The sequence below is a fragment of the Lampetra planeri genome, chromosome 25, assembly GCF_965212315.1.
Source record: "Lampetra planeri chromosome 25, kcLamPlan1.2.h2, whole genome shotgun sequence".
In the NCBI taxonomy this organism is placed as follows: Eukaryota; Metazoa; Chordata; class Hyperoartia; order Petromyzontiformes; family Petromyzontidae; genus Lampetra; species Lampetra planeri.
Genome location: NC_136131.1, coordinates 6,411,088 through 6,435,597, shown reverse-complemented (window position 1 = coordinate 6,435,597; position 24,510 = coordinate 6,411,088). Strand labels below are relative to the sequence as shown.

Sequence of the window (24,510 nt, the reverse complement as noted above, 5' to 3'; positions counted from 1 at the left end):
CCTGAACCGGCCCTGATGTCATTCCTGCCTCCAGACGGGATGACGTCATGCGTTTGTTGACCCGGGTGGTAGTGATGCTCCCCCGTATAGTGACGTCGCACGGTGCGTGTGTGTACACAGCAGTGACGCTACAAGTCACTACATCACCTCCCTCCCCACGTAATATTTCAGCCGACCCGGCTGTGACAATACCAAAAACCCGTGTGCCCCCAACAACGTCCGTAAATAACCAAGGGTAATAAAACACGTTCCTTCGGAGTGGGCAGGTAGGAACTTGGTTGGACAGCGCATTCGTGCACGACAGACAAATAACCCCTGGTGGGCAGTGTGGAAGCAGCTGTTCCTACCTGTATGTGTCGTGTGTAGGTTAAACGTTGAGTTTTATAAGGGCACCACGGGGTGACGAGCCCCACCCCGCTCCAGCCCCACCCAGCCCCTCCCCACCCAGCCTTTCCCTACCCTCCCCTCCCCACCCTCCCAGCCCCTCCCCACACTCCTCTTTCCACCCAGCCCCACCCCACCCACCCCCAACTGAATCACCTTAAGGCTGGGAATGTTGAAATAAACACGAGGCAAAAAGAGAGCTTTTTTCTTTTCAAGGCTTCCATTTTATGAATGGAGCCACCCTCTCCCAGTTCCATTTTGTGAATGAAACATCGCCCGTCTCCTGATTGCCCCGAGTCGCGGCGGTGTCCCCCCCCTCCCCACTTACCCCCCCCCTCTACCAACCCCAACCCACTGCTCCCATTGGTCGGCGCCCCCGAGCCAATGGGAGGGCTCTGGTGGGGCAGGGCCATGCACGACAGACAGACAGACAAATAATCCCTGGTGGGCAGTGTGGAACTGTTGTTCCTACCTGTATAACGCAAGAACATATGTATAACAGAACACACAACGAACCATGAACTCGGCAACATGAAATTACCAACCACCCCTAAACGCCAACCCTGCGGGTGAACACACAACAAGGATGACACGTGCTCGCAATAATAAAAAACAGCGGAACACCCCGCACGTGTGAAAGTGTTATTTGAAGTGAGTGGTGCGGGAACGAGTCCGCGTGGCCGGACCCCCAGGCGAGGCGGACTGAAGCACGCCGGAGGGCAAGGGGGTAATGTCATCCCAGGTGGGCAGCCGTGGCCCCTCCGACGGGGGTGGCGCGGTTGGTGGAAGTCCATCGCTTGACCGCCGCACCACTTGAAGGGGGGCGTCTGGACGAGCAGCTCCCGACGGCGTGGAGGGGATCATGAGCTTCGATCCTGAGGGCGGGACCACAGAGCCACCCTGAGAGAGCACCCCAACTGGTGCGTCCCCCAGCTCGCCCGGCGCACCAGACACTCGGCCCTCAAGGATTGGGGATGAATGAACGCGCCGGGGCGGAACGAACGGTTTAAGTCGCGACGAGTGAACAAACCAAGTCCGACGACTGAACCTTATTTTGAAACACTGGGGGCGGTCGGCTTCCACAACCTCGACCGGCCCACGCCAGGGTTTGTATAACTTTGGGGACGTGCCGACAGGCACCTGTGGGCAGTGCAGCCAAGCCCTGTCTCCAGGCACTGCTTACCCGACGGCCCCGCAAGCGTTCGTTGGCCCGCTGCCTGGCGGCTGAATGTTCCCTGGAGGGCTCGCACGCCTTCGAGACACGCTGAAGGGTGAACCGCATCAGATCAGAAATGGCCACTTTGGCCTTAGAAGGGCCCACCTTAAGCTGAATGTCAATCGGGGGGTTAGGTTCCCGGACGTACATCAGGAAGAAGGGCGAGTAGCCCGTAGACACATGGGGGGCCATCTTGTAGGCCGCAAGCATCCACGGGTCCCAATCTTTTTGTGAGTTGTCAACCTGGTGACTCAACATTGAAACCAGGGTCCTATTAAGCCTTTCCACCATTCCATCTGTTTGGATGTGGAAGGGCGAGGTGCAAACCTTCTTGGTGCCCAGAAGGTTGCACACCTCCTTGAGCAGGCTGGCCGAAAAATATCTCCCTTGGTCAGTAAGGAGGCGCTCCGGGGCCCCCTTATCCAGCACGTACCCATGCAGGAACGCCTCAGAAATACTGCCAGCCGTCTGATTGGGAAGCGGCCCAGTAACAGGCCACCGCGAGAAATATTCAACCCCTACAAGCAAATATTTGTTCTCCCAGGCCGTAGTGGGGAAAGGACACAATATATCAAGAGCCACAAGCTCATTAATGCGGGACACTGTAATTGACTGCAAGGGTGGGCAGCATTTAACAGGTGGCGACTTCCGGCGTGCACACTACACACAACCCATGATAATATTCGTAACGTCCGCCGCCATGGCAGGCCAAAAATAATCCAGTTTCAGGCCGGCGACCTCTGCAACAAATGGCACTTTTGTGGCTTGAATTTTAGATTAGCCTGTCTCATTTTGAGAAAAACAGCACGCAACCGACCGAGGTGTTCCTCAAACGTTCGTCCGAACACAATTACATCGTCCAAATAAATCAAGCAGGAGTCCTACTGGAGTCCTGCCAAGACCAACTCCATTAACCTCTGGAAGGTAGCTGGGGTGGAGTATAAGCCCATCGGAAGTCTGTTGAATTCAAACAGGCCTTGCGGCGTTCGAAAAGCCGTCTTAGGCCTGGAGGAGTCATCAAGATGCAACTTCCAGAACCCCGAAAGGAGGTCAAGCGTAGAAAAGAATTGGGCCGCTCCCAACGCATCCAACGAGTCATCTATACAGGGCAGGGGGGAGGCGTCTGCCACCGAAACTTTATTGAGTTTTCGGAAGTCAACGCAGAAGCGACGACACGGCACCGCCAGGGAATCGGAAACCAGGACAGGCCCCCGCAATGAAATGCCACCGATGGAAACCTCCGTGACAATCTGTCCCAAAATTCCCAGCGAACTCCCGTTAGCCGCAAAATATGGAATGTGGATGGGAAGTAACAGACGGCAATGGGCCGGCAATATAGAAAAATCACTTCTAAAATAATGGTGGCAGAGGCGCCGGTGTCAATGAGGATGCTCACATCAATTCCCTGAATGGTACCAACGACCGTAGATGACCCGATGGCCGCAGCTATGACTCGACGGGCCAACTGCGACCACTGTGCGCGCCCGAAGGCCCAAATCTCACCCGACGCGGCGGAACCCCCGCGCGGCAAGACTAGACGCGAAGGAGTGACGACCGTACACGGATCAACACGATCGAAAGATGGGTGAGGTGGGAACGAGGGCCGAATGTGTGGTGCACCGCGACTCGCCTGGGGACCCCTGGAAGCTGAAAGCGGGTGAGGAGACGAGGACAGCGGCCCAGGACATCTTCGATGTGACGACCGGCACTCCACAACGACGTGTACCGGCCGCCCGCAGTTGAAGCAGATGCCACGAGTGGAGCCTGATCGGGGAGGTAAACGTGGAGGATAATCGCGCCTCCCTTGGCGCTCGGCAGCACGGAGGCACAAACAGGGGCGGACTCGTCCTCCTCGGACGTCTCGCCCTCTGGTGTAGCACAGGCCACGAGGCCCAAGCGTTTCTTCAACCCGAGGTGGGACTGGATACACCGCGCGATCACGAGGGATGTCGGATCGTCATCCTCGGACGCGGGCAGGGAGACGTTCAGCACCTTAGCCAGCCCCAATAACCGGTCCATCACCAGGGAGTCGACACCCGTCGGCCCAAGTTTCGGGAATGCCGTCTGAGCCAGCGACAAGAAAGTGCTTCTGAAGACAAGGTGCGACTCGGTTTCCCCCGCTGTCGTTCCACGAATCTGTTTCAGAGAGTGGACGGCGGGTCGTAAATGGTGGACATTTCCTTGAAGGCCAACGCCAGTGTGGAGAGCCGTGCAGGCAGAATGCGCAAAATGCCCCCAACGCGTCGTCATCCAGTGTCGTGGGGAGCGCCTTCAATGCTTCGTCGTCAGTCCACCCTGCCAAGGTGCAGCTCGTGGAGAACCGGCGTTTGAACACCTCCCAATCCCCGCCAGCTGCTGTAAATTCTCGCAGGAAGGGGAGTCGGCGATGCAGCGCAGGGACGTCCCTCTGCACGGCTTGCGGGTGAGGGAAAATAGCGGCCTCCTCCCTGCACGTTCCTTTCAAAATGGCTGCCGCGTGGCCCGCCGGCGTGGCAGGAGATTCACGCGGCCGGATCGCAGCCGCGGCATCGGCGTCGCCACGTGGTCCCGGCCCCGGCTCCTCTGTCGACGGCTGGCCAGCGTCGAGCTTGGCGACCAGCTCCGCCACGGCTCCCAGCAACTCTGCGAGGCGGACGCTCGTCGGTCGGCAATCGTCGGCCGCCGGTTGGACCGCACCACGTTGCTCCACCGCCGGTGTCTCATCGGCGGGGCTCTCCGGGGCTTCCATCCTCGGAGCTGTCGGCGATACGAGAACTCTGTCGTCGTCCTCCTCTCCAGGAGTGCCTCGCAGGTTGCCTACGGCGTGTGATCATTGTGCCTCAAGGTATGTCTAACATTAATTTTTGCCACTTCTGGCACCAAATGTAATGGGCTCGAAATAGGCGCACACAACTTCTTGGGAGGCAACACTATTTATTAACTCAACGTAGACTTAACATAGGGTAGTGAACACTGACCTATTCTAACTAACACACCCCATCCCTCACTAACACAGACTCTCGGATACAACTAGTGTGACCCAGCCAGGAGGGATACTGGCTGGTCCGCTGACTGGAGGCTTGACTCTTCTTCACAAGGCGTCTTCACGATGCATCTTCTTTCTTAACACGAGCAGCCTCGAACCCGGTGAGGAGGCCGCTTATATCTGCCTTGGCGTGTCCTGTCCCCACCCCGGTCACGCCTTCCTTCGAGAACTCTCTCGAAGCTGCCCGGCTGTTCACCTGCTTCCACCCCCCACCCCCCCCCAAGGTGCTCCCGGGCCCCCAGTCTCCCACCTTGATCCGGTCACGTGTCCAGCCGGGTTCACTCAGAGTGCCACAGCCTTACTCAACCCCCATGACCCTCACCCACGGCCTCCAGATCCCTGAACCGGTCCTGACGTCATTCCCACCTCCAGACAGGATGACGTCATGTGTGTGTGTGTAGACATGCGTACACCATAGTGACGCTACAAGTCGCTACAAATGTGTAGGGGTGTTACGGAGGGGCTGTATACATAGGATCACACGGGAAACAAACACAGTGGGCGGGGCTTCGTGAGTGCACGGGGAGGTGCTCTCAACGACGTCCGCACAGGGCAGCCTGGGGGGGGCTGGCCCCACCCCTCAGCGGGGGGTTTTGGTATAAAAGGGGATGAGCCGGAGAGCTCGGGGTACAATGTTAAAGCTAAACCAGTGAAGACCGAAGATCGTCTAGCTAGAGCCCTGGACTCCCCTGGGTCGCCGCCCTTGTCAGGGCCGCGCAGGACCGAGCCAGCGGCGTGGTCCCGAGAACCAGAGCTAGTGCTCTGGGACTCCGGGTACCGTAGCCCGACTTACCAGTGTCGGGCCCGACAGCCTCCCCTAGCCCGTTAGTGGAGGACTAAGAGGTAGGTCAGAGATAGCTAGCAGTGTATTCCCAGCTAGCCGGGTGAGGGGGCCGATACCCCCTCCAGTGTTGTATGTCCGCGGTTGTGACAACTGTTGCGGAATAAATACGTGTGCCTCAACCCCGGCGTCCAAGAGTCCTCAACGATATTACAAATGTATAGAGCCCCCACTACAGGCGGTCCTCGACTTACGAACCAGCTTCGTTGAAATGTAAAATAACTTGGTATTGACTTAACGTGAACTCCCACGTACAAACTGAACCGCAGAACTATTTTGTTCAGAGGTGCGATCCTCAGCGAGATGTAATGAATCTGCCTCGCGCAGGCAGTGAGTGCCCTCGTGCACAGTGCATGGGGAGCGGTCGTGTAGAAGTTATCACGCTGCGCTATGGCAGTGATGACCCGATCTATAATAGAGGATTTTTTTCGGTTGGATCTCGTAAATGTATAAACGCGTCGTTAAACCCGCCACCACCCGACAGCCAACTAGTAAGGGTTGTCGCGTAAATAGAACATGCCAATTCGTCACTAGTACAGCACACCGGTGTGATGGATAGCCAAGCGGTCACCACGTCTATGCCGTTCAGGACCGAAACAGGTGCACTTCTCCACAAATCTGGCTATCGCCTGATGAAACTATTTCTAATTACTGGCGAAACGTCGTACTCGGATTGTAAATGTTATGGCTTGGCTCTCTAACACACCAGTGAGCTTTACTAATGACGATTTGGCATGTTCTGATTACGTGACAACCCTTACTAGTTGGCTGTGTCGGGTGGTGGTGGAATTAACGACATATTTACGCGATCAAACCTAAAAAAACTATACCTACTAAAATCACCAAGGAATGTCTGTCAACGCTCGTGACGTCACTTTACATCGACCAACCCCCCTCATTAATATAAATGAGCAGGTTACGTGCTCCACATGGACCCCCCTCCCTCATTAATAATCATGAGCAGGTGACGTCCTCCAAATAGACACCCCCCCCCCTTATTATTACCTACTATGATAAGCCAAAAATGTCTGCGTTCAACGCTCGTGACGTCACTCCACGTCGACCAGCACCCCTCAATAATCATCATGAGCAGGTGACGTCACTCAACATCGAACAGCCCCCTCAATAATCATTATAAGGTGACCTCCTCCAAATGGAGACCCCCCATTCATAATAATTAGCAGCTGACGTCACTCCACATGGGGGGCCGAGGCGCCTCCTCCCCCCTCCTCAGCGTCAACTTACAAGCCTCACTACAAAGTCAAAACCCTCACGTCACGCGATCTCCGTAACGCTCTTGAGACATAGAAGCAAACAGAGGGTGCAATGAGATCAGCTCCCGTGTAAGGCGCTAGCTGCATGCATCGTGAGAGGCGACGAGGCTGGGAGACGTTCAAACAGCAGTGGATTGATCAATATCCGATGATGATTATGACGACACCAACACACGCCGTCACCCCCACCCACCAATGCGAGATTCCCATCGAGAAGTCACTTCGCCGCTTCCTCTCTGGAGGGGGTGGGGGAGGGGGGCGGAGGTGGAGATGGGTGGTTGGTGGAGGTGGGCATGGGTAGGGGGGTGGTGGAGGTGGGGATGATTTCTGACCCATCAGCGTTGCCGAGTGAATGAACCCCACCTGAGCACGTGCCTCCCGCGCCACTCATTGAGGCGCTCGACTCGTTGGTCGCGCCATTAGGCACCACGACGCACGCACCGGGATGGTCGCGCGCCCCAATGCGCCACTCACTCCTTGCGCTCATTGGCCGCGAGTTTATTGGGCACGTGGCTCCAATCATCACCCCCCCCCCCCCCAAAAGCCCGCACCTCGCTGGGTATAAAGCAGAGATATGGCGAGGAGGTGGGAAGGACGCAGGTTCACTTTTTACAAGCCTCATCGCTAGCAACACTACGAAAAGATGCCGTCATCGGCGAGTTTCATGCTGGTGGTCGCGGTGCTGATGGCGCTGGGAGGCTGTGAGTTCTCGCGCCGCTGCCAGGCACCCAGGGATCGATTTGGGTCGATGGGGGCTCGAAGCTACGATGGCGTTAGGGACCCATTTTGGTTATTTTCCTTCCTCCTCTTTTGCTGTTTAACACCAACCGACTCCATTACCGTTCTACAGTGGCAACTTGGGTTCATTTTTGTGCCATTCCTCCTACCAACAACGAATGCGGTAGTGCTGGTTCGCGATTCCATATGCTTCCATATACCCCCACCCTCGCCCACCCCACTCCGATCCCAGGGACCACAAGGGGCTGCGTGGACGCCGCGACGATTCGTGGTGACCCAGGAGCGTGGCGGCAGGCGGCCGATTCCGGAGAGATCTCTAAACTGAACCTGGCTGTGAGTAACGCATCGTGTGACAAACGATTCGGAAACCTCGGTGTGGAATTCTGTGGTGCATCTGCCGGTCGCCTTGGTCTGTTAAACAAGTAAACCCGTAAAAACAAAGTTTTTCACTATAAATCCTTTATATGCGTGGCAGCGAACTTAATATAAAGGATTTAAAAATATATTCGCCTGTGGAGGACGCGGGGATCGATCCCGCGACCTTTGGTATGGGAAGCAAGGGCGCTACCAACTGCGCTACTCCGCCACGGCCTGTGGAGTGGTTACGCTCTGGGATCTTACACTCTGACGTTCAGCCAAAGCCATTAATGCGTTCTATTTGAATATGTAAAATAATTTTCTTGCCTAAAAAGTGTAAAATTTTGGGAATTTTTTTCACGAAAATTAATTGTCACACACGAGTCTGTGTGGAAAATGTCAGCTCGATTGGATCACGGGAAGTGGGTTAAAAAACGAGCGAAAGCTTTGCACGGTCCCAAGCAAGCGAACTTAATATAAAGGATTTAAAAATATATTCGCCTGTGGAGGACGCGGGGATCGATCCCGCGAACTTTGGCATGGGAAGCGAGGGCGCTACCAACTGCGCTACTCCGCCACGGCCTGTGGAGGGGTTACGCTCTGGGCTCCTACACTGACGTTCAGTCAAAGCCATGAATGAGTTCTATTTGAATAAATTTGTTTTGCCTAAAAAGTGTAAAACATTTTTAATTTTTTTTCACGAACATTAATTGTCTCGCACAACGAGTCTGTGCAAAATGTCAGCTCGATTGGATCACGGGAAGTGGGTTAAAAAACGACCGAAAGATTGGCATGGTCGCAAGCACGCAAGCGAACTTAATATAAAGGATTTAAAAACAGTCTTGTTGTGAGTGCAAACGAAGCTCTCCGCCACGACCGGTGGCCTCCATGTGCATCTGGTATGGCACGGGTGGGTGCAGCTAAATTATTAGGGAATGGCAGTGTTGTGGGAAGCTGCGTCTTGACTCCTGATGACCCGCGTCCTGTCCCCTGACCCTATGCCAGGTCCGGCACCACGTTCAAAACGAAGCTGCCGACTTGCTAACTGGAGACGAAACTGTGACATCCACGGCGCCAGCCACGGAGGAGCCCAAGACGCTGGAGCCGGCCACGGAGGAGCCCAAGACGCTGGAGCCGGCCACGGAGGAGCCCAAGACGCTGGAGCCGGCCACGGAGGAGCCCAAGACGCTGGAGCCGGCCACGGAGGAGCCCAAGACGCTGGAGCCGGCCACGGAGGAGCCCAAGACGCTGGAGCCGGCCACGGAGGAGCCCAAGACGCTGGAGCCGGCCACGGAGGAGCCCAAGACGCTGGAGCCGGCCACGGAGGAGCCCAAGACGCTGGAGCCGGCCACGGAGGAGCCCAAGACGCTGGAGCCGGCCACGGAGGAGCCCAAGACGCTGGAGCCGGCCACGGAGGAGCCCAAGACGCTGGAGCCGGCCACGGAGGAGCCCAAGACGCTGGAGCCGGCCACGGAGGAGCCCAAGACGCTGGAGCCGGCCACGGAGGAGCCCAAGACGCTGGAGCCGGCCACGGAGGAGCCCAAGACGCTGGAGCCGGCCACGGAGGAGCCCAAGACGCTGGAGCCGGCCACGGAGGAGCCCAAGACGCTGGAGCCGGCCACGGAGGAGCCCAAGACGCTGGAGCCGGCCACGGAGGAGCCCAAGACGCTGGAGCCGGCCACGGAGGAGCCCAAGACGCTGGAGCCGGCCACGGAGGAGCCCAAGACGCTGGAGCCGGCCACGGAGGAGCCCAAGACGCTGGAGCCGGCCACGGAGGAGCCCAAGACGCTGGAGCCGGCCACGGAGGAGCCCAAGACGCTGGAGCCGGCCACGGAGGAGCCCAAGACGCTGGAGCCGGCCACGGAGGAGCCCAAGTAACGCCATTGCAGCTTTTCTGACGCCGGCGGCTGTTGGAGGCTCCTTCTCCGGGTCGCACGTGGGGCCAAATATCCCTTTTGGAGCCGCTTTAGCCGGTCGTTAATTCTGACGCTCTGGGCATCCCTAATCCCGCTCCTTTGTCCCAATTGCTCAATAAAGATGATCTTGACTTGATGCTGCGTCCCGGTTCGTGGTTTAACTTGCGTGAGTTGCACCACCCCCGCCCTCCAACGTGAAAGGTTATTTTGTGAACCGCAAAGCGGTTGCCAAGCCATGAGCTGTTTTATCCACCGAGGGATTGGAGGCTTTTTCAATGAGGTCCTTTGTCTCATGATGCCACAGTATCCTTGGGTTCGAGGAGCTTGGTGGCCTTCACACCATGGGGTTCATGGACGTTGCTCATGCGAAGGTGGACGATTGACGCACGTGCTCTAGGAGCATGGGTGGAATCTTCCCGTTTGACTTGTGGGGGGAGGCAATTGGCGATACCGCTGTGGCTCTTGACCAGACACTGCGCGTGTAACGGCCTGAGCGCGAGCACGGCTGGCTGCATCAGTCGGTGCAGAGCCTCCACGTGTGGGGGACGTCCATTGCGCAACGTGACTAATGAACCCCAGCAAGAGCCGACTGAAATTCGTTGCAAACTTAACCCCTGTATAGACACCTGGAGCTATTCATGACTCCTAGCAATGTATAGAGGCCCCCTCTACAGGCGATCCTCTACTTACTAACCAGCTTCGTTGAAATGTTAAACAAATTGGTATTGACTCAACGCAAAAACTCGCACTTGCCACGTAAAAATTTGCTTTAAAGGCGCGATCCTCTGCGAGATGTAATCCGTCTGCCTCGCGCAGGGAGTGAGTGCCATCGTGCTGAGTAGCGGTCGTGTCGAGGTTTTTCACGCTGCGGTATGGAAGCGATGACTATAAGAGGTTTTCGTTTGGATCTCGTAAATATAGACCTGTCGTTAAACCCGACACAGCCAACTTTTAAGGGTTGTCTAAATACAACCTGCCATTTCGTCACAAGTACAGCACACCGGTGTGATGGATAGCCAAGTGGTCACCACGTCTACGCCGTTCAGGACCGAAACAGGTGGACTTCTCCACAAATCGGGCTATCACCTGATGAAGCTATTTCTAATTACTGGCAAAACGTCATACTTTGATTGTAAATGTTGCGGCTTGGCTCTCCAACACACCGGTGTGCTGTACTAGTGAAGTATCGGAAATGACGGCAGGAAACTTCGTGACGGGTAACACACTTTTTATTAAATCTTGACTTGTCACAATACAACGTGTGGGGTCTCTATTCTTCCGACGGCACACTTTACTTAACTCGTGTAGACTCTCTGCCTCTGGCTACACTCTTCACTTATCTCGTGTAGACTCTAGGCCTCTGGCTACACACTCCACTCGTCTCGTGTAGACTCTGGCTACACACATCACTCGTCTCGTGTAGACCCTATGCCTCTGGCTACACACTCCACTCGTCTCGTGTAGACTCTAGCTCTCTGGCTACACACTCCGCATGCTGACACTGCATGCTCACCCTACACTCCGCCTCTGGGTTACACAGAGTCCGGGTCCTCACAGGACAGCGGGACTGGGTACCGCAGGGCCCTGTCTCTTCCTCTCCGTCTTCAGTCTTTGCTGGTTACACTCTCCCCGTGCGCCTGTGCGCATCACCTTATATAGTCCCTCCTCCCGGGAGACGGAGCGGATGCGGACCTCGATGTGAGCATCGCTCCTTAGTGAACCAATCACGACGCGCTATCTCTACGATCCGCTTTCCCCCAACGCGTGTTTCCACTCATCACCCAATCACGCCGCGCTGCCACCCGATCACTCCCACACCAGCGCGTCACCGGCACCCAGCCAATCAGCACCACACAACCCACGATCCCGCGCTGACCCCTGATCCCTCACCGTCAGCACGCGTCACCACACACACACATCCAATCCCGACGCGCTGGCACCTGATCGCTACCCCAGCGCGTATCGCCACTACATCACCCCCCCCCCCACATAGCTCGCAGCCGTCCCGGCTGCTAACCAACAACCTCACATAACGTTAACACAACAAAACCCCCACCCCCCCCCCCCAGTGTGCCCCGTAACACAACAACAACACAACAGCAACCTATGTACAATTTGACAATTAACACAAGAAAAGTCAACAATAACACACAACACCTTATAAAAAGCTATATACAGCCCGACGAACAACATAATAAAAGTGATTTCCAGAAAATGAACGCGCCCGGCGTCCCCGTGACTACCGCAGCGACGAGGTGCTCCAACTTCCTCGACTCCTCACATGGTAGGTCATAAAAGTAGCGCGACTTGGCGCGAGTCCATGTGGCCGGTCCGTCATATGGGACGGGACGCTGACGACCGTCCGGCGGTTCCGGTTGCTCTAGACGGCGCGGGTCGGGCCTGAAAGGACCGGCCCCGCCGCGAAGATCCGGCCGCCGGTGGTCGGCAGCTGTCAGTTCCGAGAGACCTGGGAGGAGATCAGGCGGAAGCATGTGAGGATCAGGCAAGGACATTTTCCCCTTTGGGTCGTCGGTCACGTCACATGCTCGGCCCTCACGACACAAGGGGAGGCCATATGGAGGCGAGAACGGTTTCAGTCGGGAGGGGTGGACGTACCACCGTCGCTTTCCCCATTTTATCTGAACGCACTGGGGGCGTGCAACACGCACGACCTCCACGGGTCCCCGCCATGGCTTCAACAATTTAGGCGACGTAGCCAAAGGCGCCTGAGGGCAATGCAGCCAGGCCCTGTCACCCGGTCTCCAGTCGTGCACGGACACCTTTCGTGCACGCAACCGCTCGTTAGCAATTTGGCGAGCCCGCGAATTAAGCCGTGCGGCCTCCCTTGCCTCTGTCAGCTTATGAATATTAAATTTAATATGTTCTGCCAATTTAGAATTAGGTCGTGGTGCGGACAGGCCAAGCTGCGTTTCCATTGGCGGGTCGGCTTCCCGACCGTACATCAGATAGAATGGGGAAAACCCCGTGGCTGCATGGGGGGCCATTCTATACGCGGCGAGGACCCCCGGGACCTGCAGGTCCCAATCAACATGTGCCTCACACACCGGCTGGCACAGCATACAAGTCAAGGTCTTGTGGAGTCTCTCCACCATCCCGTCCGTCTGCGGGTGGTACGGGGAAGTACGCACCTTCTTAGTGCCCAACAGATCGCACACCTCTTGCAGCAATTTACTTGAAAAAATTTTCCCTTGGTCGGTCAGCAGGCGTTCGGGAGCCCCCTTGTCCAGGACGTAGCCCTGGACAAAGGCGTCCGTCACAGCCGCCGCCGACCGGTTGGCGAGTGGCCACGCCATAGGCCACCGGGTAAAATATTCGACCCCCACCAACAGGTACTTATTACCCCTAGGCGTGACTGGAAAGGGCCCCAGAATATCGAGCGCAACAAGCTCGTTAGTGCGCGAGACTTGAATGGATTGCAGCGGTGGATTAGCTGCCACGGGCGGTGGTTTCCGCCTGGCGCACTCAACGCATCCCTTCAGAATATTTACCACGTCGCCCCCCATTCCCGGCCAATAATAATCACGCTGAAGCAGGGCAAGCGTTTTGTTTACCCCCAAATGCAAGAGGCGTTCGTGTGCGGCCAAAACAACTTTCCCCCTTACAGCAGAAGGCACCACCAGTGCATGCCGCCGGGACAAACTGTCCCATCTCATCAACATGCCCTGTTTAAGTACATAGGAGCCAGTTCGCTCCTGGTCCTCGTTAGGACCTCCCACCCTGCGGCGCAACGCTAGCAGGGAGCTGTCCGCCATTTGGAGGCGGCCCCACTCACTCAGCGACAGTGAGAGCAGCGAGTCCCGATCCTGAGAGGTAGCGGGAACATCCCCGATTGGTGTGTCCGCGGTCGCAACCAATGCCCCAACCGGCGGTTTACAGCGCGCCGATCCCGATAGACACGCACATTTCTGACAAGGCAACAATCGCGACAGGGCATCGGCATTTGTGTGTCGCAACCCCTTACGGTATGTGGTCGTGAACTGATAGTCTTGGAGGACTTCCAACCACCGTGACAATTGGCCCGAGGGCTGGGCGACCCTCAATGAATACTGTAGCGCCGCGTGATCCGTCCGGACCGTAAAGTGACGACCATAGAGATACGGTCTGAACTGTTGTACGAAAAATACAATGGCGAGCAGTTCACGACGGGTGACGCAGTAGCGCTGCTCTGCCGGAGACAACACCCTGCTACCATAAGCGACCACCCTTTCGACTCCCCCAACGACCTGGGATAGTACCCCCCCAATGCCCGTGTTGCTAGCATCCGTATCTAGCAAGAAGGGACTCGCAAAATCCGGATAACGCAAGGGTGGGGCACCCACCAAGGCGTCCCGGAGGGAGCAGAACGCGGCCTCCTCCTCCGGTCCCCATCGGAACTTCACACCTTTCGCCGTTAGAGCGTGCAAGAGTTTTGCAATAGTGGCGAAGTGCTCAACGAATCGGCGGTAATACGAAGCAAAACCGATGAAACTGCGCACGTCTGCAACTGACGTGGGTGTCGCCATGAACTGACACAGTCCGTCTTCGCGGGATCGGTAGAGATCCCCGAAGAGTCGACAATGTGACCCAAGTATCTAACGGACTTACGAAAAAGGTGGCATTTGGCCGGTTTAAATTTCAATTTAGCCGATCGCATTCGCAAGAACACCCCTCTCAATCGCTGGAGGTGTTCCTCAAATGTTCTACTGAAAACAATGACATCGTCAAGGTAAATCAAGCACGTCTCCCATTGCAAGCCCGACAAAACCAACTCCATAAGACGCTGAAACGTCGCTGGAGAGGAGTGAAGTCCCATGGGTAACCGGTTAAACTGGAACAGGCCCCCTGGAGTCCGAAATGCTGTCTTAGGTTTAGACTCTTCGTCGAGTGGCAACTGCCAGAATCCCGATAATAAATCAAGAGTCGAAAAATATCGCGCACCAGACAATGCATCGAGGGACTCGTCCATCCTGGGGAGCAGATACGCGTCAGCCACAGAGATCTTATTCAGGCGACAAAAATCTACGCAAAATCGCAAGGACCCGTCTTGCTTCTTAACCAGCACAATAGGTGCTCCCCAAGGACTGGAGGAAGGCGAAATAATGTCGGCTTCAAGCATATCGTTAACGGCCGACTGAACATGTACCTTCTCAGCAGGACTCAGTCGGAAGGGATTTAGCCTGACCGGCGCCGCATCGCCCGTGTCAATGTGGTGGCGCAACAAATCCGTACACCCAATGTCATATTTATGTTTACTGAACACATCAGAGAATTCCATTAGTAACTCGCGCAGCGCACCCAACTGCACACCTGACAAATCGTCCGAGCCCGCGCACAGCGAATGGACCCATTCAAGGTCCTCCCTTGGTTCAATGTTTTGCGTGGGGCTCGGATCAACGTGCGCAACCAGCCGCTCCTCCGCAGGAACCCGCGCCGCGTGAGCCAGCACGGTACCCTGCTGAATGACGGCTGGCCGCGACCCAGCGTTTAAAACCATCACAAACGGATCCTTGTCCGCCCGAACCAAAGTGTGAGCCACCGACAAATCGACCCCCCCGACAGCCCTGTTAGAAGGACCCAAAAGCATGCCTTGTTCCAAAGTCCCCTCCACCCATGGTTTCCGCAACCGGAGGGGAATTAGCATCTGTGAACCCGGGGGCACGTGCACGGTCCGCGTCGCCAACGCTTGTATCGTGGCGCACGCCGTCCGAATCTCAGTAGGGTTCGTCAAAAATGAAATACGGCGACCCGATGGTAGTTCAATGCAACGCTGATCGATTAGAATTTTAATGGGCATCTTAGCCAAAAAATCAGTGCCCAATAGACAAGGAACCGCCAAAGAAGACGAAACGAAAACGGGTCCCGACAATTTGATATCTCCAATGCAAATGGATGCCCTAATCTGACCGATAATGCCCAACGATCCCCCATTTGCGGCGAAAAATGGCACATCCACTGGGAGCAGCGGACGGCATTGGACGGGGAGAATGTTATAAATGAGGTCCGATATAATAGTCGCCGACGCCCCCGTGTCCACCAATACCCTGACCTCGACCCCATCAATAGAACCCGCGACGACGGATGAACCCGCTGAAGCAGCCACAATTCTGTGCCCCAACTCCGACCATTTAATGTCTCCCCGGTCCCGGCCGAAACCCCCTCGCCGAACCGAATCCCCGAACCTTAACCGGTCCTCCTCCGTCGCCCCGCGACGGCCCATGCATGTCGAGTGTGTGGGCCGAGCGTGTGAGGTGCCGCGACTTGCCGGGGTTTGTAGAGATGCCTTGGGGCCTTGGTCGTCGTCCAGCCGAGATCCCATGGCGCGCTGACGGGGAGCGCGGCAACCGGACGCCACGTGGCCCCGGAGGCCGCAGTTATAGCACGTGATGAGGGTCGTCGGTGATCTCGGTTGCTCCAGCTTGCGGGCCGATCGCAGAGGCGACCGACCCCCCGACCTCCAGTCCCCTGGTCGTTCCGCGGCGAACGCCTCCTCTCGCGGACTGACGACTTGGGGTTCGGTGATCACCGGACCCGGAGCTGAGGCCACGGCAGCGTTGCAGATGATCCCCTGTTTGCGTTGAAGGACCTCGTGCGCTTGTATACTCGTAGCGACCCGTAAGGAAGAAATGTCAATCTCGTCGGCCGTGTTGATGGGGACCCCCAGGTCCTGCGCCAACTTAAGCAGCTGCTCCAAAACCATCGCATCCTGGCCCTCCTCGTCCATCCGAGGGAATGCAGCATCGGCGAGAGCCAGCAACGCCGTGCGATAGGCGAGCGCGGTCTCCGTGTCCGCCTTCCGCCTCGCATAAAAATGATGGCGGCACGCCGAGGGAGGTCCGTAGACCTTGGCCATGAGACCCAGCGCTGCCTTCAGCGTGGAGCGGTCCGACCTCCGAGCAGACATGAAGGCCGCGAGCGCGTTGTCGTCCAACATGGCAGGCAGTGCCCGCAGCGCCGTAGCATCGGACCAGGCAGACATCTCCTGATGCGCCAAAAACCTGCGCTGAAATTGGCCCCAGTCCCCGCCTTCCGCCTTGAAGGCTGACAATGCGGGGAGGCGCTGTTGAAAAATGAAGTCGTCCTCCGCGTCGTGGTTCCTTCCCGCCGCTCCATCGGTGTGTAAGATGGCGGCCCCAATGGCGGATGACTGATGGCGGTCCGCAGCGCGCGTTGATGACGTAAGAGGGCGCGCTTGGAGAACCGCCGCCACGTGGCGGTCGCCGTTCCCGCCAAAAGTCGACGCCGATGAAATGGCGGGAATCGCCAAGTCATTTTGGCGGGAATCTGCGGGGCGACCCTGTAGAATGTCCGCCGCCGTCTCCGCTCCCGCTGACGAGCTGATTTCCGCCAGGATGGACGCGGCGGCGAGCAGCAGCTCCGCCAGACGAGAGTGCGCCTCACGGAGCACGGCCTCGGTCCCCTGTCGCTCCTCCGGCGCCGTCGGCGGATCTTGCAGCGTGGGCCATTCTTCGTCCTCACCCCCCGACGGCAGCTGGCCCGGGTCGTCAAGGTTGTCCTCGCGGTCAATCCCGTGGGTCCGATTGGTCTTCCTTGTATCCATGCTTGGAAGACAGTTTCACTTCTGACGCCAGTTGAAGTATCGGAAATGACGGCAGGAAACTTCTTGACGGGTAACACACTTTTTATTAAATCTTGACTTGTCACAATACAACGTGTGGTCTCTATTCTTCCGACGGCACACTTTACTTAACTCGTGTAGACTCTCTGCCTCTGGCTACACTCGTTACTTAACTCGTGTAGGCTCTCTGCCTCTGGCTACACTCTTCACTTATCTCGTGTAGACTCTAGGCCTCTGGCTACACACATCACTCGTCTCGTGTAGACCCTATGCCTCTGGCTACACACTCCACTCGTCTCGTGTAGACTCTAGCTCTCTGGCTACACACATCACTCGTCTCGTGTAGACCCTATGCCTCTGGCTACACACTCCACTCGTCTCGTGTAGACTCTAGCTCTCTGGCTACACACTCCGCATGCTGACACTGCATGCTCACCCTACACTCCGCCTCTGGGTTACACAGAGTCCGGGTCCTCACAGGACAGCGGGACTGGGTACCGCAGGGCCCTGTCTCTTCCTCTCCGTCTTCAGTCTTCGCTGGTTACACACTCCCCGTGCGCCTGTGCGCATCACCTTATATAGTCCCTCCTCCCGGGAGACGGAGCGGATGCGGACCTCGATGTGAGCATCGCTCCTTAGTGAACCAATCACGACGCGCTATCTCTACGATCCGCTTTCCCCCAGCGCGTGTTTCCACTCATCACCCAATCACGCCGCGCTGCCACCCGATCACTCCCACACCAGCGCGTCACCGGCACCCAGCCAATCAGCACCACACAACCCACGATCCCGCGCTGACCCCTGATCCCTCACCGTCAGCGCGCGTCACCACACACACATCCAATCCCGACGCGCTGGCACCTGATCGCTATCCCAGCGCGTATCGCCACTACACTAGTAACGAATTGGCATGTTCTGCTTACGTGACAACCCATACTAGTCTGTTGGGTGGTTGCGGGCTTAACAACATCTACGCGATCTAACCCAAAAACCTATTCTACCTACTATAATCACCCAGGAATGTCTGAACGCTCGTGACGTCACTCCACATCGAGCAGCCCCTGCACTATGAATGAGACATTTTGTCATCCTTGCTCTCCAAATCGCAATAAAGTTTCTTGGGTACAAATTTGACTCGACTTATGAAATTACAAGTAACATTCACAATAAGGAAAGTTGCAGGCTTCGTTAACTAGGCCTCGTAGTTATCGTAACATTTTAACAGCATTATAAAGGCATTTACATCACTATACCGGTCATTCTAACATAACAGCATTGCCAATATTATAAGAACATAAACGAACTTACAGACAACGCTTCTTAAAGTCCCACAATGGACAATTGCGGCTGGCTTTACTGGGACGCGATGTGTGCCGCCATCTTGAATTATGTGTGTAATGGCCGACGCCCGCGTGGTTGAGCGGGAATCTTAAATCGCAACTTCCTGGTCACGTGACCAAACTTAGCATCAAAAACAGGAAATTCCTGTGTACATACGCCCCACATCTGCCGTGAGGCAAGACACCTGCCGTGAGGCAGAACACTTTCGGTAAAGTCACGTAGATAGGTGTAATAAAAACTTCGACAATAGACTGTCTTATTTATTTATTTATTTATCGCCGCTAGACAGCTCCGCGTTATTCCACACTATCTCCATCGCTACGCGTTGCGCGGCGTGAGTTGGTATCCTCCGCACTCGCTCACTCTCCCGCTCCCGCTCCCACGCACCGCTGGCAGACGGCGCGCAGGGAGACCGTCTCCGGACCGCCACGTGGCCGATGGCGTCCCAGAGGCGCGAGACGTGGTCCCGCTTCCAGACTTCCCACACTGACCCAGAGTCCCTTCCGGATTCCCCTTATCACCCCCTCCCGCGTCACCAAGCCCCACTACTAGCCACGCCCCCTTACGAATCTTCTAGATGGTACCCCACTAGCACCCTCCGGCTCTGCCCTTGAACTCTAGCCCAGATACTCCCTGTCACCCGATTGGCTTAGAGGCTGAATCGACGAAGTCTATCCCACCGTTCGGCGACCGTCAGCATATGCAACACAAGCGGTCGTCTTTGAAAGGCAAACTATTGACAGTATAACGGTTTGAAATGGGCATAGCCCAAATGTCAGCAACCAATGTTAATGTTAAGGCAGCCAACCTGACGGTGGTTGGTTTTACACCAAACAAAGGGCTGCCATGTGACAATTAGCATGTTTATGAGAGATTAGCATGTTAATAGAAATCGTAAAGCACGCAACCGAGGGGTAGTTGGCGCGCGAAGTGGCTGTGTTGGTCTGAATCCTGTGAACGCGCAAGTTTGAAATGGGCGTAAAGAACAACTAACATCGAAAATTGGTGGGATGGGAACATCAAAGCCAATTACGACTTAAACTGGTTGGTAACGTTCTTTCAATGATTGATCAGTTTGTACCCATATTCTCGGTTGAAATTGTGTCTGTGTCTATATATATGTGTAATAAATGATGCTGACAACACACAGCTTGGTCTCCGTCCCTCTTTTATTCCTTGTTATGCCGCTCACACTCTGCTGGTCCCAATAGTGGACCGGCTGTTCCTCTTGCGCGCCCCGCGCGCCCTTCCCGTCAATCGCCCTCCTCCCTGCTCCCGCATACCGTTGGCTGACGGATTGCTTGGAGTCGTCTCCAGCCACATGGCTGATGGTGCAGAAGACCTCCCACGACCCAATGTGGTCCCACTCCGTGACTACGCCAACTGCCCCGAGCCTCTTACGGATCCCCCTTATATTCCCCTCACACGTCATCCTGTCTCCAACTTCCACCACGCCCTTTCCGAACCTTCCAGATTACGCCGTTCACTTAGCGCCCCCCCCCCCCTGTTCCGCCCTTACGCTCCGCCCCTGATCTTCTGGACCGGAGGTGGTCGATGGACCTTCCCATATGCCCACATTACTGGGCCCCACTCCCAATACGCCGGGCCGTCTGATTGGCCCAGAGCTGAGCGACAAAACCTCGCTTACAAATCTTTGTTGATAGCCAGTGGGCTTGCAAAGTACCTTTATCAAGGTGAAATCAATTTTGTGTGAGCCCACCGCATTAAAACAATGATCAGCCACAGCTGAGGTATTGGTCCAACCGTGTTTCTTCTTCTTCTTTAGTGCTGCCTAACGGCGTGTGCGACTTCACGATGATATTGGTCCCGGTCTAGCACGGCGTGTAGAGTTTGTGCTGTTGTTAATTGTAGCCATGTTTTGATGTTACTGAGCCATGTCGTTTTTGGCCGTCCTGGTCGTTTTTTCCCTTCGATTTTTCCTTCCAGGATTAGCTTTAATAGCTGGTATTTGTGATCGTTTCGGGCAATGTGGCCTAGGTAGTAACACTTCCTGCTAATGATGGTCTTCAGCAGTTGCCTGTCAGTGCCCATATCTTGCAGAACTTGTGTATTGGTGGTTTTGGCTGTCCATGGGATTTTCAGCATTCTTCGATACAGCCACATCTCGAAAGCTTCGAGCCTTTTTGTTGCTGTTATTGTCAGTGTCCACGTCTCAACTCCGTACAGCAAAATTGACCAGATGTAGCATTTCAGTGTGCGCAGTTTCCGTGATGTACTCAAGTTGCGGTCTGCAAGGAGTGTTTTCCATTTAATAAATGCTTGCCTTGCTTGTTCAATTCTGCTCTTGATTTCGACTTCATGGTTCAACTGATCGTCAATGATTACACCAAGGTATTTAAATCGGTGTACTTGTTCCAATTTTTCGCTACCAAGCTTGATTGTTATTTCGCTTGTAGTTCGGCTGACCTTCATAACCTTTGTTTTCTTTTTATTAATTCGTAAGCCCCATATTTGACTCTCTGTGGCAACCTCGTCCAAGATTTGTTGTAGGTCTTGTTCCGAATCGGCCAGCAGTGCAGTGTCGTCGGCATACCTGATGTTGTTGATGTATTGTCCATTGACTTTAATACCAATGTTTTTATCTGCTAGTGTTCGATCAAAAATCTGCTCCGAGTAGATGTTGAAAAGACTGGGTGAAAGTGGGCAGCCTTGTCGTACACCTTTTTGTATTGGTGTTGGGTCTGTCAATTCGTTGTCATATCGGAGTTGGGCTGTTTGCTTCCAATAAAGAGCAATGATGAAGTTGATGTCTTTTTTATCTAGTCCCAGTTGTTTTAATAGAGCTGCTAGTCGGTCGTGGTCTACTGAGTCAAAGGCTTTCTCGTAATCTATGAAGCAGATGTACACTTCTTTCTGATGTTCGTAGCATCGCTGTAGTAGTATCTGTAGACAGAAGATTGCTTCTCTTGTGCCTAGTCCTTTGCAGAAGCCAAACTGTGTGTTCTTCAATGCATTTTCGCATGTGGAGCGTATGCGCTGTTGGATCACCTTCAGGAAGACTTTCAGCACGTGGCTCATCAAGCTTATCAGTCTGTAGTCCTCGCATTTCCGGCTTGTTGCTTTCTTTGGTATGGCCACAAAGATGGATTGTAGCCAGTCGGATGGAATTTGATTGCCATTGTATATTTGATTGTACCAATTAGTCAGTTGTCGTATGTTGTTACTGTCTAATAGTTTGAGCAATTCTACATGGATTGTGTCGGGCCCGCACGCTTTGCCTGACTTAGCTGTTTTGATTGCATGTTCTACTTCTGATGTTAAAATGTGTAGAGCGTCTTTCGACATCTGTTGGTCTTTTTCTGCAGGTGTTCTCATGGCGCCATAGAGCTTGTGTATATAGTTTGTCCAGGTGTCCATTTTTTCTTGTTTATTTAGGATTGGTTGGTTGTTGTCCGCATACAAGGTAGCTGTTGGGGCTGGTCTGTAGATGTTACCAGCTTCTTTGAGCTTCTTGTGCAGAGTAAAATTGTCATGTTTTTTAATTAGTTCTTCAATCTCGGCGCATTGTTCTTCCATCCACTTTTCTTTTGCCTGTCGGATTGCTTCTCTGATCTTCTGTTGCATTTGTTTGTACTTCTCCAAGTTGTTGTTTTTGTACATTCTTCGTTGGCTCATTAGATCGAGAATACAATGTGTCATCCATCGTTGTTTCTTTTTCGGTGGCTGATGTCCCAGCATGACTTCTGTTGTTTCTGTGATGCATTGTTTGAACGAGCGCCAGTACTCCTGAACATCTGCTGTTTCTGTTGTTATTGAGCGGATGCTATCGTTGAGATGTTGCTGTACTTGTCTTTTATCGGCGCTGTTCTTCAGTTTCTCCAGGTCTGCTCGTCTCGTCTTTGTACATTGTATTGATCGCAATTTGAGTCTTATTGTAGCTGTTACTGGGTTATGATCTGACGATATATCGGCTCCAGGGTAGGTTTTTGCTGTAATCACACTGGACTTAAACCTGATGTTAATTAGGATATAATCGATTTGGTTCCTGACGATGTTGTTGTCGGAGTCTTGCGGCGAGGTCCACGTGTACAGTCGTCGAGGTGGTAATTGGAACCACGTGTTAGCAATACTGAAACGTTCTTCTTGGCAGAATTGAACCAGTCTGTCGCCTCGTTCATTCCTTGTTCCTAGTCCGTGTTCTCCGACAATGTTCTGCATTCGACCGTGGCCAACCTTGGCATTGAAATCGCCGAGGATTATAGTGATGTCTTGCTTCTTCAGCGGCTTCAGCGTGTTGGTTAGTTGCTCATAGAACGATTCGATTTCATGATCTTGTTTATCTGCTGTTGGAGCATAAACCTGTAGAATGTTCACGTTGACTTTGTTGCCTGCTAATTGTAGTAGTGCTATTCGTTCTGATACTGGGGTAAAGTTGTTGACTTTATTCGCTAATTTCTTGTGTACTATAAAGGCGACACCGTATGTTTGTTTGGTGTTTTCTTCTCCTCCGGAGCAGAAGATGTGGTGTTCGCTCGATATAAACTTTTTTGTTCCAGGCCATTTAGTTTCGCTTAGACCGATTATGTTGATTTTAAGTCGATCCATTTCTTGTATGACATTGGCTAGTTTCCCTGCTTGAAGTAAACTTCTAACGTTCCAAGTTGCTACTTTGAAAGGGTTCTTTGACACAAGCTCGGAGATTCTTAGCACCCCTGTCCTATTTAAAGGACGCCGATACTCAGGGCCTTTGTTGATTTTGCTTGTCATCATTGAAGTTTTCAAGGGAGCAATAACCGTGTTTCAGATCTGCCTTATGTTCACGAACACAGTCCGAGACATGTCGCTTAGTTTCCCCAATGTAACTCCTGCCACAGACACAACTTAGTTTGTAGATGCTGGGATATTGCATGGGATCACACCCTTCACAGATGGGATCAGATCACGAATTTTATGTACTGTGTTAAATCGAACCTGGATCTTGTGTTTGCTCATGATTTTGGAAATATTTTTAGTGACCCCTACTATGTATGGCAAGTTGATGGTTTTGATTGGGTCCTCAGATGGTTATTTCCCAACGGTTGGGGTGATAGCTTTACGGATTGTGTAGTCTGAATATCCATTCATCTTGAGAGTCTGGTGTGGATGCCTGGATGGCATCTGGCTCATAGTTTTCCATGAAAATATTAGCTACAACTGGAGATCAGGGAGAACCCATTGGGGTACCTTCAACTTATTTGGAGAAAGTTCCATTCCAGGTGAAGTAAGTGTTGGTGAGGCAGTGTTCCATCATGATCGGTACATCAGCATTCAGTCCTTGTGTAATAAAAGACTCCGTCAGGCACTGCTGGTCTCAAGTTCTTTCTCCGTACCCCACTGGTCTCATCCGCGGACCAGCGTCGTCTCGCGCGCGCCCTGCACACGCTTCCTCCTCAGCTCCTCCACTCTTCCTCACACCCCGCTGGTCCTGACAAGGGACCAGCGTCTCCTCTCGCGTGCCGCGCACGCTCCTCCGTTAGCTCCGATCAGTGTCTCCTCTCGCGTGCCGCGCACGCTCCTCTCGCATGCCGCGCACGCTCTTCCGTCAGCTCCTCCTCGCACGCGCCCCCGCACGCGCTCTCCTGTCAGTCGCTCCACTCCTCCCCGCTCTGCACACCGCTGGCCGACAGTGTGCCGAAGCCCCATCAGCCACGTGGCTGATGGCGCGGCGGCCACCCAACGTGGTCCCGCTTCTTCACTCCAACAACTGACCCCGATCTCTTCCGGGCTCCCACTTATATCTTCTTTCCCACGTGACCCTGACTCCTCCCCTTCCGGATCGTCAGATCCGGCCTTCCCATACTGCCCTGCAGACCAGGCTCCACCCCCCAATACCCCGGGCCGT

The 24,510-nt window shown here is 54.5% G+C and overlaps 1 protein-coding gene across 1 annotated transcript; it reads left to right on the top strand.

Moving 5' to 3' along the window:
- Positions 1–7,321: 7,321 nt before the first annotated feature.
- LOC144727317 (uncharacterized) lies at positions 7,322–9,887 on the top strand. The gene is made up of 3 exons (XM_078606055.1): positions 7,322–7,441; positions 7,711–7,811; positions 8,841–9,887. The coding sequence occupies exons 1-3, from the start codon at positions 7,384–7,386 to the stop codon at positions 9,711–9,713; spliced, it is 1,032 nt and encodes a 343-aa protein (XP_078462181.1). The 5' UTR covers positions 7,322–7,383; the 3' UTR covers positions 9,714–9,887.
- Positions 9,888–24,510: the final 14,623 nt, after the last annotated feature.